The following is a 19,762-nucleotide window of genomic DNA, read 5'->3' on the forward strand; positions in this document are numbered from 1 at the left end:
GTGGTGGAACCCTGCTCCTACCCGGGGTTCCTTCCTGGAGCTAGAGAGAAGGGCGCGGGGGGCGGTCCTGCGGAGGACGCGGGATCTCGGAGCCCGCGCAGGCTGACGGACGGGCAGGGGTCGGGCCGAGCCCGGCCGCCTCACCTGCACTTGAGTCGGCCCGCAGGAGTAACGGCAGCACGAGCCCAAACACAAATCCCGGCGCCACCATGTTTGAGAGGAGCCCTCACCCCAGCGCGGGCCTCGGGGCGGGGACGCCAGCGACGACGCCAGCGAGGACGGGGCCGTGGGGGCGGGGCCTGCTCAGTGCGGAAAAGGCCTGACTCCGCCCTTCCCAGGCTATTCAGTCCGCGAAGCTGTCCGCGGCCTCCGGGAGGGCCCGTGCCTCTCCTCGGCCGCCGTAGTTGAATGGAAAAAAAACCCAAAACAAAACACGGTTTCCCGGCAACGAGAAAACACAACCTGAACCATCGGCTCCAGCTCTGAGAGACCTAAGAGGTGAGGCGGTTTACCCCATTTCTTTTCCGAAATCGAGACCTCGCCTTTTCCCGTCGCCTCTCGTACTCTCTCAGGATCCCCGCCGCATTCCGGGAAGTCTAGGGCAGACTGGGAGCCAAGCAGTGAGTACGAAATCCCAGATCCTCGACGTGCCGCCCTCGACTAGACCTGTGTTCCCCCTCCGACCGCCCTCCACTCCCCACGTTAGTTCAGAGTCTTTTCCTTTTCACAACCCTAGAATGACTCAATGCCTCATTTCACTGTTCCCTCAAAAAAAGAAGGAAAAACTCTATAGATTAGGCCTCATTAAACCGACTAGTCCCCCACCTAGACAGACCCCTACCACGGCTTCCGGCCTTATTCGGCATTGACACTCTCACAAACAGGCCAGGTCCCTGAGTATTGTTTGCAGACTCAGTAGCCCAACCCGCTGCTTAGCAGCTATCCTTATCTGACCCTTGTATTCCAAGACAGGAAGAGAAGACCGGGTCGAGACAAAACCAGAAAATGTAAGCATCCCCAAACTTTGCAGGCTGAAACTGCAGAGTCATGACCTTGCCCCTAGCCTCTCTGCCCCCACTGCCCCTTCCAGAGTATATAGATGCTTCAACGAGGCATTGTAGGTCATGCTTCAGAAGTGGAAGCTAAGGGAACGACTAAGTTTGAAACTTATTCATTCGACAAGTTAATTTCTATAACAACGACTAGTTTTTTTTCTCTCATTTTCAAATTTTAGACCGTAAACAGGGTCTTTTCGGCAACTTAAGATGAATTTTTACCAATCATTCTCTCTAAGTTCCTGTGGGATAGCAAAAATTACCATTTTAAAGACAAAGAGGGAGAGAGAGGAAAAAGTACTTTGTATTACAGCGAAAAATCTGTGATTTTTTTAATTTTTAAAAGATAATTTCACCTATTAAATATTTTTAATATTCTAATAATGGAAAATTTCAAAACTCTTTGGAAGAAATGGATGGACTTGGGCTGTGCTGGGGAAAAAAAGGACTGAAGTCCAGAAATTTGGAGTCTCAGAAGTAATTTGTTGTCATAGTTGTGATTATATAAGTAAAATCAGACAAATTTAAAGAATCTTTAATGAATCTCTAGGTACAATAGGCAGTTCCTCCCAAGGAGATGTCGATTCCATTCTCCAGCACCAACTACCGAATTCCACAAGGATTTGGGAATCTTCTTGAAGGGCTCACACTCAAGATTCTGAGGGAGCAACCGGACAGTATACCAGCTTTTGCAGCAGCATATTTTGAGAATCTTCTAGAGAAAAGAGAGAGTAAGCTTTTTTAAAATCGGCATTTTTTTAAAAATAAGAGACTAAGCATTTGATTATGGTGAGACCTGCTTAAGACCATTCCTATCCCACAGAAAGCCTTTATGGGGCAGGTATCTTCAACTAACAGTTCTTGCTATTTGAAACAGCATGTGCCTTTTTGACAGGCTCTCTTAAATCACATTATTGAAGATTACTGTTTATCACTCAGACCGTCTTCTTTGTATTTCTCATGGATGCATGGGGTGGAAGGGGAGCTCAGGAGAGCACCCACTCTAGCTGTCTGTTTTCCAGCATGCTGTTCCTATGCCTCCCAGGCAGTTGACTGTCTATTCTTCCTGGGAGGAGAGTTTATGGTTTTCTTTACATTTTGACTCTTCTTACTTGAAAGTATTATTAAGTGTTGTAAAAAAATAATTCTATACTCCTTAGATTCAATAAGTTGGTATTCACAGGGGTATATGAAACTGTTCCTCAATAAAGGTACAGAGAAAAACTGCTTTGAAACATGAACTTTCAGCTTGGGAAGGTAATTTATATTCTTTTTCTATATTTCCAAGGTCCCATCCTGTCCAGAGACTAAGATTCCTGCCAACAGTGACTCTTTGGTTGAGAGCCAAAGCAGAGTTTCTTCACTTCCATAAATAAAATTTCCAAATTCCCAGCCTTGAAGGTTCATGACAATCAAGACCTGACCCGCTGATCAAAATGAGAATTATTACAGCTATAAGTTTCTATTAAAAACCCTGACTAGAACAACCATTTTGTTTAAGCTGTCACCATTACTTTTGATTACAGTATTCCAACAGAGTAGTAAAGGTGACTAGAAGTAGTCACAAGCAAATAAACATTCCATTTTGATTCATTTTACAATTTATTGTTACTTGAGGAAGCAACCCAAATATTCATCATAGAGGATTTTTTGAATAAACTTGAGTACATCTACACTACTGATTAATGTATAGCTGTAAACAAACAAACAAAAATGGAACGAGGAAGATCTCTATGACGTTGTGCAGTGACCCTCAGGATATATTAAGTGAAAAGAGTAAGGTGGAAAAAAATGTATTTAGTATGCTACCAATTATCTAACAAAGAGGTGTTGATATGAATACATAACCGTTCATTTATATGTTTTAAATGGAAGAATAAATCTTTAAAAATTAACATTTACCTCTAAAAAAAATAAATAAATATTTACCTCTAGCCGGAGAAGGCACAGAGAGCAGAGGGAACAGGACAGAAGCTAGACTTGCCTGAATACATCTTAAATTCAAAATCATGTATGTCTCACATAGTTATAAAACAGAAGAGAGGGCTTCCCTGGTGGCGCAGTGGTTGAGAGTCCGCCTGCCGATGCAGGGGACATGGGTTCGTGCCCTGGTCTGGGAAGATCCCACGTGCCACGGAGCAGCTGGGCCCGTGAGCCATGTCCCAGAGCCTGTGCTCCGCAACGGGAGAGGCCACGGCAGTGAGAGGCCCACGTACTGCAAAAAAAAAAAAAAAAAAAAAAAAAAAAAAAAACAAATAGAATAGAAGCAAAGTGAAACAAATGAACCTAACTAGTATTAAATGGGTAACATAACCGCACAAAAAATTATTTCAAGAGACTTTATAACACAGTACTTTGTGCATTCCTGGTGAATATAGCCTAAAAACAAAATGAAGTTTTTAAAACAAATCTTAAATTGTTTTCAGTTATCACTGAAAATAATAATATTTAATAATATTGTAGTGCAGTTATTCTTTAATTTTTTATATATTGTAGAACATAGCAAATAAGTAACTATCCTACTGTTATTAGGAATAGGATTTTTAGTGTAAGAAAAATGACATACAAATATAAAAATGAAAGAAGGTAATAAAATCCCATAATTCTAAATTTGAATTGAAAAATATCATCAGGCTTCATGATATATTTTCTCTGTGAAAAGTGATGGTATTATTTTCTAGCTCTCTGTATTTTTTAAAGGCTTCAAAACAATGACCAACCCAGTACCAGTGAGCACCTAGTCCCTAGACTTTGGCCTCCAGCTCCCATCTTCCAGGAACCAGAGCTTCTTGGAGAACTAACCAATCCCATAAACTGGGCAGGAAATAAGCAAGATGAGCCTCAACACCTTGCCATACCAGAAAATAAGAAAACTATCAAAGATTATTAGAGTTGTTTCCAAAGGACTCAGGAACATCTGAGCACCTGAATAAGCTCCTACTGGCCAACTTTGGACAATTAGAGCATCAGTAAGATTAATAAATGCAGTGGATTGAAATTCATTCAATTTGTTAAATATTCATTAGTTCATAATTATTTACTACAATAAAAACAAGAAAACTCGTTGAGAGGATCCTAAGGAACCAACTGATTAATCTGAAAACTGGTAAATAAAGGAAAAGAATCAAACCTTTAACCTGCCTTTTATGTAAGAACTGTATTTCAGGGTAACCAAACAGGGAAAGTATTTTTTATTGAGTACTCCAGAAATAAAGAAGTAATGATCAAATTAGAACATTGCCACTTTGCAACCCTAAAGAAATGATCTAAGCAGTCATCATCAATGGGCCCAGAAAAATTGTATAAAGAGAAATAACCAGATATTATATATCTCCTGGCAGAATTATACTGTACTACTTATGAAGTATTCTTGAAAAAAAAAATCAAACCTGAGTCAGATAAGACCTATAGATCTAACTAGCAATCTACAGGAAATTCAAAGGCAGAGGAGCTTGGTAAAAAATCATAGTGGGAATGAAATCAGAAATATCTAAACTGTGGAAAACTCCAAAGGAAAAATGACTCAATTTCCTCAGCAAATAAATTGCAAGGAAAAAAATGTTGGGTGGGAGGTAGGGAGGTTTCAATTATAAGAGATTTAAAAGACATAACAAAAGGCTGTGTGTGCCCGCTGTTTGGGTCCTGATTTGAACAAATCAACAGTCAAAAAAGAAATAAACAAAAATATATTAGACAATGGGAGAAATTTGGATAGTTGATGATATTAAGGAATTATTGTTAGTAGTTTTAGGTGTGATAATGGTATTGTGACTTTATATCTTAGAGACTCATACTGAAGCAAGTGTTTGTAGATAAGATAGTAGGATGCCTGGGATTGGCTTCAAAATAATCGGAAGAAAGGGCAGGAAAGTGAGTGAAGTTACAAATAAAATAAGATCAATCATGAGATTATAATTGTTGAATCTGATTAATGTGCTCATGGAAATTTGTTATATTATTCTCTCTACTTTCTAAGTCTGGAATTCTTCATAATGAAAAGTTAAAGAAAAATTATGTTTAAAGACTTCTATGTCAACTGACTACATAATATGCCTAATTTTTAAAAACTTCTCCCATCTTTCAGTTTTCCAAACTTCCTTACTATTTAACATTTATTTTTTTTTACATTTTCCCCGTGTTTGCTAATACATAATAAATTTCCATAATTATGTAATGATAAATTTCTATACTTATATTTAAGTATTAGCATTTTTTCTGTCTCTCCCATTTTACTGTAAACTCTGAAAGCAGCAATTAGGTTTTTTAACTGCCTTTCTAAATATCCTCAAGGGTTCATCTAATGTTTAATTCATCATCATATATTTAATAATCACTGGTTATATCTACAGCAGTAGGCTGTGTACAGCATCAATAAAATTTTCGACTGGCATTAAAGGACCTATAATTTGAAAAAGAAAACATTTTATGTTACTAGTCTACATTTACTTTAATGAACTCAAAGTAAGTCTGAAATTCTTATATTTTTGTTATTTAGAAACCAACTTTGATCCAGCAGAATGGGGGACAAAGGTAGATGACCTCTTCTATAACAACCATGCATTCAAGGTACGGTCCCGTGAAGCTATTGGATTTGGTTAATTCTTCTCCCTGTCTCCAATACAGAGATTATTGGGATCTCCCAAAATCGTGAATATTGTGAGAGGCATCACAAATATCTTATGAAACCTTTTTAATTGTTCTGTTCTTTCTGGCAAGAAATTCTTCTCTAAGGTATCTGAATCGTGTATAGTACTTAGCTTAAATTTAAAGATGATCAACAGGAAGCATGTACTTGAAAGTGATAGAATAATTACTTTCATTTGTTGTTCCAATGTTATTGAGTATCACAGTGCTTATCAATAGCAGGTACACAATAAATATTGGTTGAATTAATGAATGATATTTCATAAAATAAAACAATGTTTGTCCAATTATTTCATTATCATTGACGTCTTACAAAGGACTGATTAGAATTAAAGATGGTAATGGTATAGAGTCTTCTCTATTAAGCCAATCTGTTCAGAGAAAGAATCCATCTTCTCTTTAGCAGCATTCTCAGAACCATTCTTTCTCAACCAAGACGCCTCAAAATAATTAAGCCCTAAGCCAAAGGCATCCATTGCACGTAAGGAATCAATGTCTCTTCTTTGTATCCAGAATGATTCTATTTATGTACCATCCTTTGGAAAATTGAGAAAAATAATCACTTCAAGAATTCTGTGTTCTATGTTCCCAATGAGGAACACCGGTTGAAAAAGGCTGTGTGTGATCCAGCGTCATTGCCTCCAACTGGCAACTTGGTGGAAATTCAATCTCAGGCTCTACGCCAGGTCTACAAATCAGAGGTTAAATTTTAACAAGATCCACAAAGTAACTTGTAGGTACATTAAAGTCTGAGAAGCACTACTCTAGGCAGGTATGATAATACATTAGCCACGAAGCAGCAGCAGATATTAGAATTAAAAGGAGTTGGCAAAGGTCAAATTTTGATGGTGCTGCACAGTAGATATGGCGGGTTTCCTGAGGAAATCCCCCTGTCACTTATTCCATGAGTTCAAAAGTGAAGTTCCATCCATCTGCCAGATATGGGGGTGTTCTGTTTATTTCCATTTAACTAGATTCTCTGTGTTCATGTTTTATTGAAATCAAAGGAATAATGTTGAAAATTTTAAAATCTTATTCACATAGCAATTTTAGAGTGGTTTTTCTTCTCTTTTGAATTCTAAAGGCTTTATTTGATTAGCTTATATGTCCTTAAATTTATGTTTTATGAATTAAAGAAGCTCTTCCCATAAGGTTGTGAATTAACCATGCTTCTATTCTGGAGTAAGATTTCAGTAACCATGTCAAAATAGACAGAGCTGGTTTCCCTTTTTTCTATTTAAATCCTTCCCCACAGCAAAAGTTACTTCTTTGACTCAGTTTTTAATCTACAAACGTCATTAAAAAGTCACCTTGACCTCATACTATGGAATACAATAGCATTTATTTCATTCCTGTTTGAGGAGCTATTGGCACCTCTTTTTTATTCCTTGTTCAGGATTCATTACAGCATCATATCAACCTTTAGAATAAGACAATGGTTTGTTTTTAATATAAAACAATATTATTCACATTCCAAAAGCAAAAGATCAAACTTTTTAAACCAACTCCTTGGTCTTTAATATTTGTTTATGCATATTCCCTTGAGAGTTTTCTTTTATCCCTTTTCCCAACCTACTTTCCTTGTTAAAAAATATGTGTTTAATTCCCACCACTTATCAATAACTTAAAGTAATATTTAATTACCTTTAAGCAGTTTGATCCAAGACTTTACTGTTTTGGAAACATTGCCTATTTGGCCCTTTCCCCTCTAGGAGCAAGAACCACTGGAGAAATGTGAGCCTGGAAAAGAAAAGTCTCAGACATCTATGAAAGAGGTGACAGCCTTAGTAAGTTATATTTTCCATGTACTATTGGATTCCTACAAAGTATGACATCCCTCAATTTAAAATTATCCTCCAAATATGAATCCAGTCTGTTGTCCATATTGCTAAAATCATGATTTTGCTTTTTAGATAACTAGCACCAGTGATATACTAACTGGTGGATCAGTTTCAGCCATGCCTCTTAGAAAGGAAAACTCATTCTTCCCCTTAAAAATAAAATCTTATTTTCCAAGATTATGGAAGAAGATTATGGATGGGAAAATCTCCCCAAGGGGAAGAACAGACAAAAATCACAGCCTCAGTCTTTTTTTAAAAATTATTTATTGAGGGCTTCCCTGGTGGCGCAGTGGTTGAGAATCTGCCTGCCAATGCAGGGGACACGGGTTCGAGCCCTGGTCTGGGAAGATCCCACATGCCGCGGAGCAACTAGGCCCGTGAGCCACAATTACTGAGCCTGCGCGTCTGGAGCCTGTGCTCTGCAACAAGAGAGGCCGCGATAGTGAGAGGCCCGCGCACCGCGATGAAGAGCGGCCCCCACTTGCCGCAACTAGAGGAAGCCCTTGCACAGAAACGAAGACCCAACACAGCCATAAATAAATAAATAAAATTTAAAAAAAAAAATTATTTATTGAGGCATAGTTGCTTTACAATGTTGTGTTAGTTTCTGCTGTACAACAAAGTGAATCAGCTATATGTATACATATATCCCCTCTGTTCTGGATTTCCATTCCATTTAGGTCACCACAGAGCACTGGGTAGAGTTCCCTGTGCTATACAGCAGGTTCTCATTAGTTATCTATTTTGTACACAGTGGCGTATATATGTCAATCCCAATCTCCCAGTACACCCCACCCCTTCCCCCCACTGGTGTCCATACATTTGTTCTCCACGTCTGTGTCTCTATTTCTGCTTTGCAAATAGGTTCATCTGTACCATTTTTCCTGATTCCACACATATGTGCTAATATACGATATTGGTTTTTCTCTTTCTGTCTTACTTCACTCTGTATGACAGTCTCTAGGTACATCCACGTCTCTACAAATGACCCAGTTTTGTTCCTTTTTATGGCTGAGCAATATTCCATTGTATATATGTACCACATCTTCTTTATCCACTCCTCTGTCGATGGATATTTAGGTTGCTTCCATGTCCTGGCTACTGTAAATAGTGCTGCAGTGAACACTGGGGGTGCATGTGTCTTTTTGAATTATGGTTTTCTCAGGGTACACAGCCTCAGTCTTGATCCTTCGGATTCACCTTCCACTTCAGGAACTTTTCACTAATTGATGCTGTCATCACCACACAGTGTTAAAGGTTCAGACATAACAAAAGGAAGCTCATGGGGAATTGCATACGGCCAAATAAAATGGCTTTACACAATGAATCCTACTCATCTTCCATGCATTTCGCTCTACAAAAATGACTTCCTGCCTGACAGCCTACATCCAGGCAACAATGGGTTAGGCCAGGTCCTAACCTCAAAGATGCCTGTATTCAGTGGTGTGCTAAAGCCAGCTCTTAAGAGACGATTGTGCACGTATGTACCCAACCCCATTTTCAATAATATCACCTTGTTAGCTTGAAATCAGCCACAGTGGGAGTATTAAGATCATGATAAATACTACAAATCAGGACCAGTTTTTTTTTCTGGAGAGCCAGTTGCTAAACATTTACCTACATGTCACTGCCTGTATGCTTCGTCGTCCAGGTTCAAGAGGACCGAGCCTAGTGAGAAAGAAGAACTCACAGTCTACAGTGTTGAAGGCCAGACTTCCGAGTTTCTTTTCATGTATTAATGTCCCAGTTAGTTACCCAATAACTGACACCCCAAATGGGCAATCCCCCTCCAGGAATACCTTACTTCCTACCCAGTGGGTCATAAGTTTACCTTATAACCTTTATAAGTCATCTCAGAATTATATCAGTGCAACTCAATCAGCCTAACATTAGCATAAGATGCAGTGGGAGGTCAGGAAAGAAGGAAGGTAGTGTCATTTCCTTACATCTTTAATAGGTGCCCTTACACAGGTTTTTATGACTTTCAATTGAGGGCCCATTGATTTCCAACTTCAGTATAATTCATTTGCCCACATTAGGACATCATCTCAGAGGATTTTATACCAATCTGTTTGCATATTAAAGTTTAAGAGCTAGATTTGCCTCTTTGCCATGGGGGGAGGGGGGGCTGAACAACCCAAAGGTCCATTAGTAGGAGAATGAGTAAATAAATCAAAGTATATCAGTACAATGGTGTCACACAAAAAAATAGGAATGGGCAGAATTATATACTGAATAACATAGAAAAGGGGGAAAATGGAACCAAGATACATCGTTACATGGAAAACGTAGCTGCAGAACATTGTGATTAGCATGATCTCATTTTTTTAATAAAAAGGCAAATATATACCCATATGAATACATTTGTATATAGAGAAATTTTAGAAGGATATATATACTCAATCCATAATGATGGGTTACCTTTTAGGTATAGGATTTGGGAAGATGGGGAAAACTTTCACTACCAGTGGTATTTAAGTTTTTAAATGTACATGTATCACTTTTATAATTTAAAAAATATATTAAAAGCTATATATCTATTGACCTGTACACTTAAGATCTGTGCATTTCACTATCTGTAAATTATACCTAAATTTTTTTTAAAAAGGAAGCTGTGTACAAAAATTCAACCAACCATGTTAAAACTGATTTTATTGGACTAAATGGATTCCTCTTTGGCATTTCACTTTAAATGTATGCTTTTAATTAGCTAATCATTGGGAAATTAAAAATAATCCATTTTGTGTAATCATGATTATTTTGAAACAGCACATTTACTATTCTTCTTGGCATTTTTACTCTGCTTCAAGGATTCTCACTTATCTCCCCCCAAAAATGTTAAATAGGAAGCTGTTAAATAGGAGCTGTTTTGCGGGGAAGAAGTTGGCAATGATCTTTTATTGCAGAGACATATCAAAGAGTGACAAAACAAGATGTCTGATATTTTGGCATTCACTAGTTGGTACATATACAACGTGATGATATATAAAATTCCTTCAGGAAGCAATGCATCTCGATTGTTACATCCCTAATGCTTAAGAAGTCTCTTACTTTTTCTCCTTTCTGAGAATGAATCTTCTGAAGAAGACAAGGACATGGAGGAAAATGCTGCTCTCAAAATCCAAGCAGCCTTCCGGGGACACTTAGCCAGAGAGGAGGTAAAGAAAATGAAATCGAGTGATCTTCAAGAAAAAACAGAGGAAAACGAGTGAGGAGAATGGCTTTACCCCCTAGAGAACAAGAAAAAATCCAAGTCCATCAACCTTGTTGTGACAGTCTTTTTTTCTTAGTAAGTGAGATTTGATGTAGTGAGATAACATTTGTTGCTGTTGTGAAAATCTATCGTGAGCATTTGTTTAATAAATATGCCATTGAACACATGCCTCTTGAAGACTTCTCTGAGATCATGAGTCTTATTTATACTTCTCCCAAGTCTATGTCTAGAGACCCTGGGATTTAGAGTTACAAAGCTGGAGTATCTGAGTTTTCAGAGATCTCAGAGGCTGTGTGATTTAACCATTATCTAATGAATAACTCCTCTCTATCACATCCCTGGAAAATAGTCCCTTGGCTCCTCTTTCACTCCCAGTAGTAGAGAATTCCACTGCTTTTCAAGGATAGTCCATTTAGTTTTTGAATAACTCAAATTATTAGAAAGATAAGTTGAGTCAAAAATCTGTCTCCCTGTAAGTTTGGTTTTCATTTGTCATGTATGCAATCTTTTATTGAAAAAAAATGTATTGCGCACAATTCATGTGCTGGGATTTAGTAGTAAATATCTGCTCTTACACTCATGCAGCTGACAGTTTTCTTTTTTTTATTTTCTTGCTCTCCAGAACCACACAGAATAAGACTAATGTATAACATTCGCAAAAAAACAAAAGTTATCATAACATCATAAGTGCTCTCTTCTTTAGCTAAAACTTCCCAAGTTTCTTTAGTGTGTAAATGACAATACCTATTTCACAAACTCAGGAGCCTATGTCTTTTTTTTTTTTTCAATGAACCATTCAAGCTGCCAGTGCCTTATTTTTAGAAAGTTCAGTTTTCCCTTTTTGAGGCTTCCCCACCCTAGAATATCCAAGAAACTGCAGGGTTCATGTCTTAGACCAAAAGATGCAGTTCCCTTCCCAAAACAAAATGGAGAGAAAGTGGAGTTGTAACATTTAATTAACGTTGTTGCCGTCTCCGAGCAGTAGACTGAGGTAATGTCCTGGCTGGTTAATACTCCTGTCTGCACCACAGTGGATGTCCCAGGCTTTGGTTCTAGGGTGACACCTCTCTTAGTTCACAGTCACACAGCCATTATTCCCCAAAGCTCAATAACATGCTTGGGCGGCTCAGACTTGAAGAGCTTCTAAAACCAGCCATCTGTTATGCACATCAACTGCATACACTGAGATCCTTGTCTTAAGCTCAGACATTCTCTTTTTGCAAAGCAGAAAGGTACCCCATTTGAGTTACCCGATTGCCCTTTCCGATCAGAGCCTTTATTAGGCTCTACAACAGAAGTTCACCCAAGTGGTCTTCTCCACCCAAATACAGATGACTTATGCCAATGATTTCGAGGTTGTGACATTCATCCTCTGATCTCCACTCACCTCCAGGCAGCCATCCTTCTTCCAAGGTCTTACTGCCAATAGAGAGCTATGTGCTAGCTAAACACAAGTCTATAATACGCAATGGACCCCTTCCACCCATCCTTAAACCCCTTCTCCCAGGCTTAGAGAGAAAAAAATCAACTGTCTTCCAGGATTCCAGCCGTTCATTCCCTCATTCCATTCAAAGCACCTATTCCAATCCAACCCCTTTCCACCCCAAACAAAGTCATCCTGCTTGGGAGATTATCAGGGGGACTCCAAATTAGGCAAAGACTTGACTTCCCTGTCCTGGAGAGAAGACCAGAAGAGAAAAAGGTATTTTTCCCAGTGAATATATAGCGGGGCAAAAAAAAGATACCAGTTAACTTTTTCAATAATTCTAATATACATGTGAAATGATTAAAACTGTGCCTTCCATATAGTCAGTAGACACACACACACACACACACACAAATCTGGTCTGGGGATGGTGATATTTTTGGTGAAGGAGGAAAAGAAAGAGGAGAAGGTAGAGGAGGAATGGGTGTGGTGTTAGGACCATACATATGAATTAATACTTTATTTGCATGTGTCTGATTTTCCTCTTATCTCTCTGGCTGCTCCTTCTCCATCTCCTTTGCTGCTAATTCTTCAACTCCTCAACCACTAAATACTAAAATGCCCCGGGACTCAGTCCTTGGACCCCTTTTCAAGTGATCATACTTACCTGTGAATCTCATCCAGTCTCGGCTTTAAAAGCCACCTACATACTGATCACTCCCAGATGTATACCTGCACGTATCGGACCTTTCTTCACTCCAGCTCCAAACTTGTATAATCAACTGCCTACTGAACATCTCTATTTGGATGTTTATATGCAGCTCAAACAATATGTCCAGTATGTTTGTGCTCCTGATAATACCCCTCAAATCAATTCTCTCAGTTTTTCCCATCTCTGAAAAATGGCCATTCCAGTCTTCTGCTTGCTCAAGCCAAAAACCTAGAATCCATCCCCAACTCATCTCTTTCTCTCACACCCCATTTATAATCTATCAGCAAAACCTGTGGACTCTGTCGCTAAAATATACCCAGAATCTGACCACTTCTGTTGTTACCACCCTGGTCCTAGTTCCCATCATCTCGCTCATGAATTACGGCAATTACCTCTATATTGGTCATTGCCACACTAATGCTGCACAACCCATTCCAAATTCAATGATTTAAAACAATTACTTTTTCTCATGGACCTGTAGATCCATGTAGACTTTAACTGAGCTGCGCTGGACTTCAAGCTTCAGAGTAGATTCAGGTCTGCTCTAAGCTAAGGGTTTGTGGGTTAGCTGGGGAAGGTCTGCTTCAAGCTGTGAGCCCAGAAGTCAATTGCAGTCCCTTTGCTTCATGTGTCCTATTCAGAGCCCACGCTGAAAATGCTACCCGGAGCATGCTGTTTTCATGGTGGTCACAGAAGCACAAGCAGGAAAAGCCAACATAGGAGTATATTTCAAGCTTTTGCTCCTAACACTTCCATTAACATCCCATTGACCAAACAAAGTCATTTGACTGAGCCCAAAGTCAAGAGGTGAGGAAATACACTGCTTACCATGCAACCGTGGCAAAGGCCTCGTGTGTGCCTAGTACTACTGTGAGGAGGTAGTGAAGAGTTGTGAGGAATCAATAACTCAATCTACCACAGTCTGCACTCTTGCTTATAAATATTCACATCCTTTTGACATGCAAAATACATTCATTCCTATCCCATGGCCCCTAAAAGATCCATCAAATCCTTGAAGTCCAGGATCCACATCAGGTCCTGATATAGCTCTTCTTGATGTAGAGACCTATCAAGTAAGAGAGCAAGCGCCTTGGGAATTCTCTGGCAGTCCAGTGGCTTCACTGCCGAGGGCGTGGGTTCGATCCTTGTCAGGAAACTAAGATCCTACAAGCTGTGTGGCGTGGCCAAAAAAAGAAAAAAAAGCAAGTGTCTTCTCATACGCCCAACGTACCACAAATAATGGACAGGGATAACATAACCACTAAAAAGTACTCTCATTTATAAAGGAGAACAATGGAAGCAAATAGCAGTCACTGCTCCAAAGCAATTATAAAATCCCACTGAGCAAAGGTCGTCAGGTTCCTCTATTTGGGGAGGGAGATAACGTTTCATGATTAAGCACCAGTTCTGCTCCCTAAGAATGACTGTCTAGTCTAGTCTCCATAGCTCTTATTTCTACAATCTAGGCAATCATTCTTTTTCCATCATCTTCCATACATCTTTCCCTGGAAAGGGCATTGGAAAATTACCCTTTTGCGTGGATGTGTCTCAGCCTGATTCCTGTCTGCAGAAACCCGAGAGCACAAAGATGTTTCCATCTTGCACACCCTCAGCCTCTTTTACTTGTTGGCAATGCTTTGCCAAGAAACTTTGCCAAGAAACTTTGTGGGTTTTCTGTGTGTTTGACTCTAGTCAGCTCCATGTGTCAAAGCTGCACTCACAATTTCTTTATAGATATGCTTCCCTCTCTCTCTAGATTTAATTCTATTGAGGAGTGAGGAATTGGAACCAATATTTCAATAAACTACAGCCTCGTAGCTGTGATAACTGATCTCCCCACCTCCATTCTTTTCCCCTTTCAACACAGAGGCCAGAATGTCCTGTTATAGTTTACGTCATATCATGTGACTGCTCTTCCTAAAACCCCCAGTGGTTTCTCATCTCACTCCGAGTCAAAGCTAAAGTCTTGATAAGGGTCTACAGAGTTCTATGCAGATCTTGCCTCCCATTACCTTTCTAACCACTTTTCCTTATCTTTTAAATTTTTCTCCTTGTTTCCAAATACCATTCCATCCAACCTGTTTACTGCCTGTTTCCTGCTGCTGGAACGTACGCTCTTGGAGGATAGGGATTTGCTATTTTGTTCACAGCCGTTTTAACATGCAGCCAGAAAGGGTGAATTGTTTCTGGTGGCTTAAACAGAAGTGGGAGAAGTCCTAACAAATTTCCCTTCTGTCAAATTATCTTTGATTGGGTTATACACCCATCCCTGAATGGATCATTGAGGTCTGGGGAAAAGAATATGCTAATTGGAGTACACCCATCACCGTCAGATCCCGCCCCTGCAGTAAGGGGTCACCTGGGTGAAAGTCAAGGCAATTTGAAGTTCCTTGTAGGAAACAGAGTAATGTCAGGAGGGAGGCATAATGGATGCTGGACAACAAACAACAAAAGCCCATCACAGCACTTTCATCCACGTGGCTTCTCACTACACTGCACCGTTTATTAAATTTATTGTCAAAACCAAAGGCTAGGGAAGCATTGAGAAAAAAGGAAATAGTTAAAACAGCGAAGGAGGGGTTAACAAACACAGGCATGTAGAGATTTAAGTCGCCTGCCATAGAAATTGCAATGTGAACGGTGTTCCTTGGAGCTGTGCAATGAAAACAGGGGAATCTCCCCAAAGAAAGAGCTTTGGAGTCTAGGAGAATATGAAAATCGTGTGAGAGAGAAAACACGGAAACCGTTTTCAAAACACATGCAAAATGTTGCTCTGTGAGCAGCCACGTGTGAGAGTTCATGAACATGAATTTTTCATAAAACGGTCATATGAACACTGTACCTAGAGGAAAGCAACCTTCTATCAAGATCATCAATCAGTCCTCTTTAATAAATATAAGTCCAGTATAACCTGGAGGGACATGCTCTCTGTTGCACTGTGTACGGAGCTCAATCTGTGTCTCTGTGAGTGAGAGATGAGGCCCAGATAAGAATCTGATTGTTGCTGTCATTCCGCCTCTAAACATATATCATTCACTTCTTTTTTAAATCAGAGTAGATTTTCTTTAACAAAATATGTTTACCTTTTCGTACATTTAGTCTAGTCCAGAACACTTTATTTTAATTTAAAAAAATTTTTTTTCTTTCTTTTTTTTGGCCATGCCATGCGGCAGGTGGGATCTTAGTTCCCCGACCAGGGATCGAACCCATGACCCCTGCGGTGGAAGTGCGGAATCTTAACCACTGGACCATCAGGGAAGTCCCCGTAACACTTTATTTTAAAATAATCTTCATCTTAAAGTACTGCATTTAAAAAAATATTTTAGAACATGGGTCAATGTCAAAATTTGCTAATTAAGCAAACATTTCTTTCAATGTTTAATAATTTTCCATACTTAATAATATCATTCAATTTTGTTGTTGTTCTAAAGCAAACGAAACACTGACTTCCCTAATTTCTCAATAAAATTAACCCAGTAGTTCCTCTCTATACCTCAAAACAACTTGAGTTCGAGTTTCCTAACATTTGAAAACATTTCAGCAGGTACCATATTTTCTTCAACTGCGGGTTTTCTCCTATGAAATTCTTCCCATGATCTTATTTCATGGGAAGGAGGGGAGATTATACAGGAGCCAGGTACTAGTTTCCCACATGCAGCTCTCTTGGCCTGAGGATATTTCTAAAGTGCAGTTTACAAACATAGGACTAGCACTTCGGCTCTTCATTTTTAGTCCTCTTTTCCCTCTCCCATCTATCTCTGAGGAGTGTATAATGACGACCCATTTTGTATCAATTTATGATGTTAATAAACTCATTTCCAATCTGAAGTGCCTTAGACAAATAGAGCTACTGAGATTGACAGTTATTTATGCCTGTGAGGCTCTCATAAGAGACTGAACATGCAAAATACAATATTTCACAATGTGAAATTACTTTCGTGAATGAAATGTGCTTGGAAGTAACCAGTCTCTGTTGTGTAGAGCAAAAAAAAACAAACAAACCCCTGCCAGGTGATGATGTCACTGTGCCTAAAATCTCAAGAGCCGCCACACTCATTACCAAACACCGTGGCAGAGGATGGTCAACATTCCAAGACCAAGAAATCACCGGAGGAACTATATAAACACACTCTAGCCCAACGGGGGCAGATAAAATGGAGAAGGTGTGAACATTGGCCATCATTCTCTCCCTGAAGACACCTGTCTCAGAGGCTTCTGACCAAGAACCAAGGCATTTTATTCCAGTGAAATTATATTACTAATAAGTAGGGCTCAGTTTTATAAACCAGGCATTAAACCGATTTTGGAAGCTGTCAGAAAAACCTGTTTTTGAAACAATAGAAAGCACGCTTGGCTGGAGACCTAACATGCGATTGGTAGAGAAACGTGATCATTACAGTGCGATCCTGACGATGAGTTTAGAGTCACTTGCTTTCAGATTGCTTGGCTAACGTAAGCCTATGGTGTGCTGCCCAGACCTGCCTCCACCCCACCCCACTTTTTCAGGACTGAAGGCTACTTCCTTTCTAGGAATTACCTTCAGCGTTTGGGAGCTGCTTCAGCCTAGATTGCACCCTCCCTGGAGGCAGCTTGCATCTAATGACTAGCCACTGCAGTGGTACAAGGGCTGGGCCCTTTACCTCAAACTGAGGCAACTCTGAAGGTCCAGCCCAGCTCTCAGCCAGCCATAGGACTGGCTGAGGCTGTGTTGCAACTTTATCACATTTCAACTTGGTGCCCTATCCAGTCCTGCTTCCCTACCATCCTTACGGGTGTTGGTCCTGAATATACTCTCCTATCAATCACTTCTGCTCAAACTTTCTAAACTGTTGGTCCAAAAAACCATTCCCAGGGGACCCAACCTATGATAGGTAAGGTGAAAATCTCTGACATATCTGCACATTTTAAAAGTCATTGTTTTTCTATTAAAAAAAATTTTTTAACACTAATTGTTTTAAAGATTTTTTTTTGATGTGGACAATTTATAAAGTCTTTGCTGAATTTGCTACAATATTGCTTCTATTTTATGTTTTGGTATTTTGGCATGTGGGATCTTAGGTCCCCCACCAGGGATCGGACCTGTGCCCCCTGCATTGGAAGGCAAAGTCTTAACCACTGGACTGCCAGGGAAGTCCGTAAAAAGTCTTTTCTTTATCTAATGTCATCTGCATAAAAATTCAATGATGGGCCTACCTGCTGATCAGGGGCTAATCTATAACAGAAGAATATACATTTCTATTTATTCTCTAAATGAATTCTAATTACCAAAATTCCAAATAGCAATACTATGTACTGAATTGCATCCCCTCCAAAATTCATATGTTGAGGCCCTAAGCCCCAATGTGATTTATTTGGGGCCTTTGGGAGATAATTATGTTTAGATGAGGTGATGGGGGGGGTTCCTTATGACGAAATTAGTGCTCTTATGAAAAAAAACACCAGATCTCTCTCTCTCTCTCTCTGTCTCCCTCCCTCCTTCCCTCTCTTTCTATAATAATGGAAGAGCTAATGGTGAGAGCTTAGCTTTGATTGACCATCGAATATTCAAATGGGAAGGAGTAGCAAGGGTCACTTAGCTATCACTTTGGGCTTCATATCAGACTTTTCTGGGGGTGGCCATTTCTTGACTATCCAGTATCCCTTCCATTGGCCCCCTTTCGACCAGTACCTACATTTTCCCTTTGGTTTCTGCCTTTCATCAACACAGACCCAAAGTTGGGTCAGCTCTAGAAACAAATCCAGATCGGCTTAAGCCAATTAGCACCTCCATCCCTCAGCCGGCTCTCATTATTCCAAGACCAGACATGCGATTTAAGCTTATCTAATTAGGATAGAAGCTCTCAACCGGGGGTGATTTCACCCCCGGGGAGACATCTGACAATGTCTGGAGCCATTTGCTTGTCACAACTCAGGGTGGGGAGGAGGAACGCTATTCGTATCTAATGGGTAGAGCCCAGGGAAGCATCTTACCATCCTCAATGCTCAGGAAAGACCCCTACCCCCAAACTTAGGCATAAAAATGTCATGTGGCTGCGAGGGAGAACCAGCTTTACAGTAAAGCTGAGCCGGTAGGAAGTAGGGCAAAAAGAAAGACATCGTATGTGTTCCTTTAGTGATCATGTCAAGGACCTGCTGAATCAAAGCTGAAGTCCGAGGACTTTCCACTTGTATGAGCCAATTAATCCCCTTTATTTTTAATAGTTTTCAGCTGCAACTGATATTCTTCTAAACTTGTGAGTCCCGTGTAAAAGAATGAGAAGGAGAAATGTAGACATGAAAAGAAAAAGGGAAAGAAAGGAAAGGACCCAAGATAGTGACTAAAGAGGGCAGAAGCTACAGCCTAATCTGCAGAGAAAGACAACAAGCTACTGTCCACCAATCAGGTGTTTCTGACCTACCAGTTGGGAGTTACTGGAATTAACAACGTAGAGGATGAAAGAAGTACAGAAAATCATGAGTCTTTCTTTCCTCAAGGGACCATAGACATTCATCAAGGAGATAAAACATACATCCACAAAAAGAATACAGGAAAGATGGAGAAAGGATTTTTAAAACATAACACAAAAAGCACAAACCATAAAGGAAACATCTGATAAACATGATCACATTAAAATTTAAAACTTTCAAATATCAAAAAAACACCATAAGCAAAGTGAAAAACAGCGCAGAACGAGAGGAGATATTTGTAGTTCAAAATGCATAAAATTAACAAAGATTAGTATCCAGAATATAACTCCTACTCAGTATAAAAACTATGCATGAGAATAGTAAACACTAAATTCATGATAATGATTACTGTGGGAGGAATGGAGGGGAGTAGGATTGGAGAAGGGAACCAAAAGGATCTCAAGTGTATACAGTTGTCCCTCG

At 39.6% G+C, this 19,762-nt stretch overlaps 2 protein-coding genes across 5 annotated transcripts in view; one reads left to right on the forward strand and one right to left on the reverse strand.

The window, feature by feature from the left end:
• Positions 1-366, reverse strand: part of SIAE (sialic acid acetylesterase) — a 44,299-nt gene extending 43,933 nt beyond the window's left edge. For 2 of the 3 annotated variants that reach the window (XR_010841477.1, XM_067039218.1), the window contains exon 1: positions 145-303. Coding sequence is in view for 2 of the 3 variants with exons in the window: in XM_067039218.1 (XP_066895319.1) it covers positions 145-211 (67 nt within the window). In the remaining variant the exon portion in view is untranslated. Of the gene's footprint in view, positions 1-144 lie in introns of all 3 variants that reach the window. The other variant, XM_059070334.2, reaches the window with a different exon arrangement.
• SPA17 (sperm autoantigenic protein 17) lies at positions 346-10,916 on the forward strand. Of its 2 annotated transcripts, none has more exons than XM_059070345.2 (5): positions 346-498; positions 1,606-1,786; positions 5,551-5,621; positions 7,412-7,486; positions 10,609-10,916. In XM_059070345.2, exons 2-5 carry the CDS (start codon positions 1,633-1,635, stop codon positions 10,750-10,752), a joined length of 444 nt encoding a protein of 147 aa, XP_058926328.1. In that variant the 5' UTR covers positions 346-498; positions 1,606-1,632; the 3' UTR covers positions 10,753-10,916. The 2 variants fall into 2 exon arrangements, with proteins under 2 accessions (XP_058926328.1, XP_058926332.1); XM_059070349.2 differs by having other exon boundaries at positions 357-620.
• The last annotated feature ends 8,846 nt before the right edge of the window (positions 10,917-19,762 follow it).

Source organism: Kogia breviceps, chromosome 7 (assembly GCF_026419965.1).
Source record: "Kogia breviceps isolate mKogBre1 chromosome 7, mKogBre1 haplotype 1, whole genome shotgun sequence".
Lineage (NCBI taxonomy): Eukaryota > Metazoa > Chordata > Mammalia > Artiodactyla > Physeteridae > Kogia > Kogia breviceps.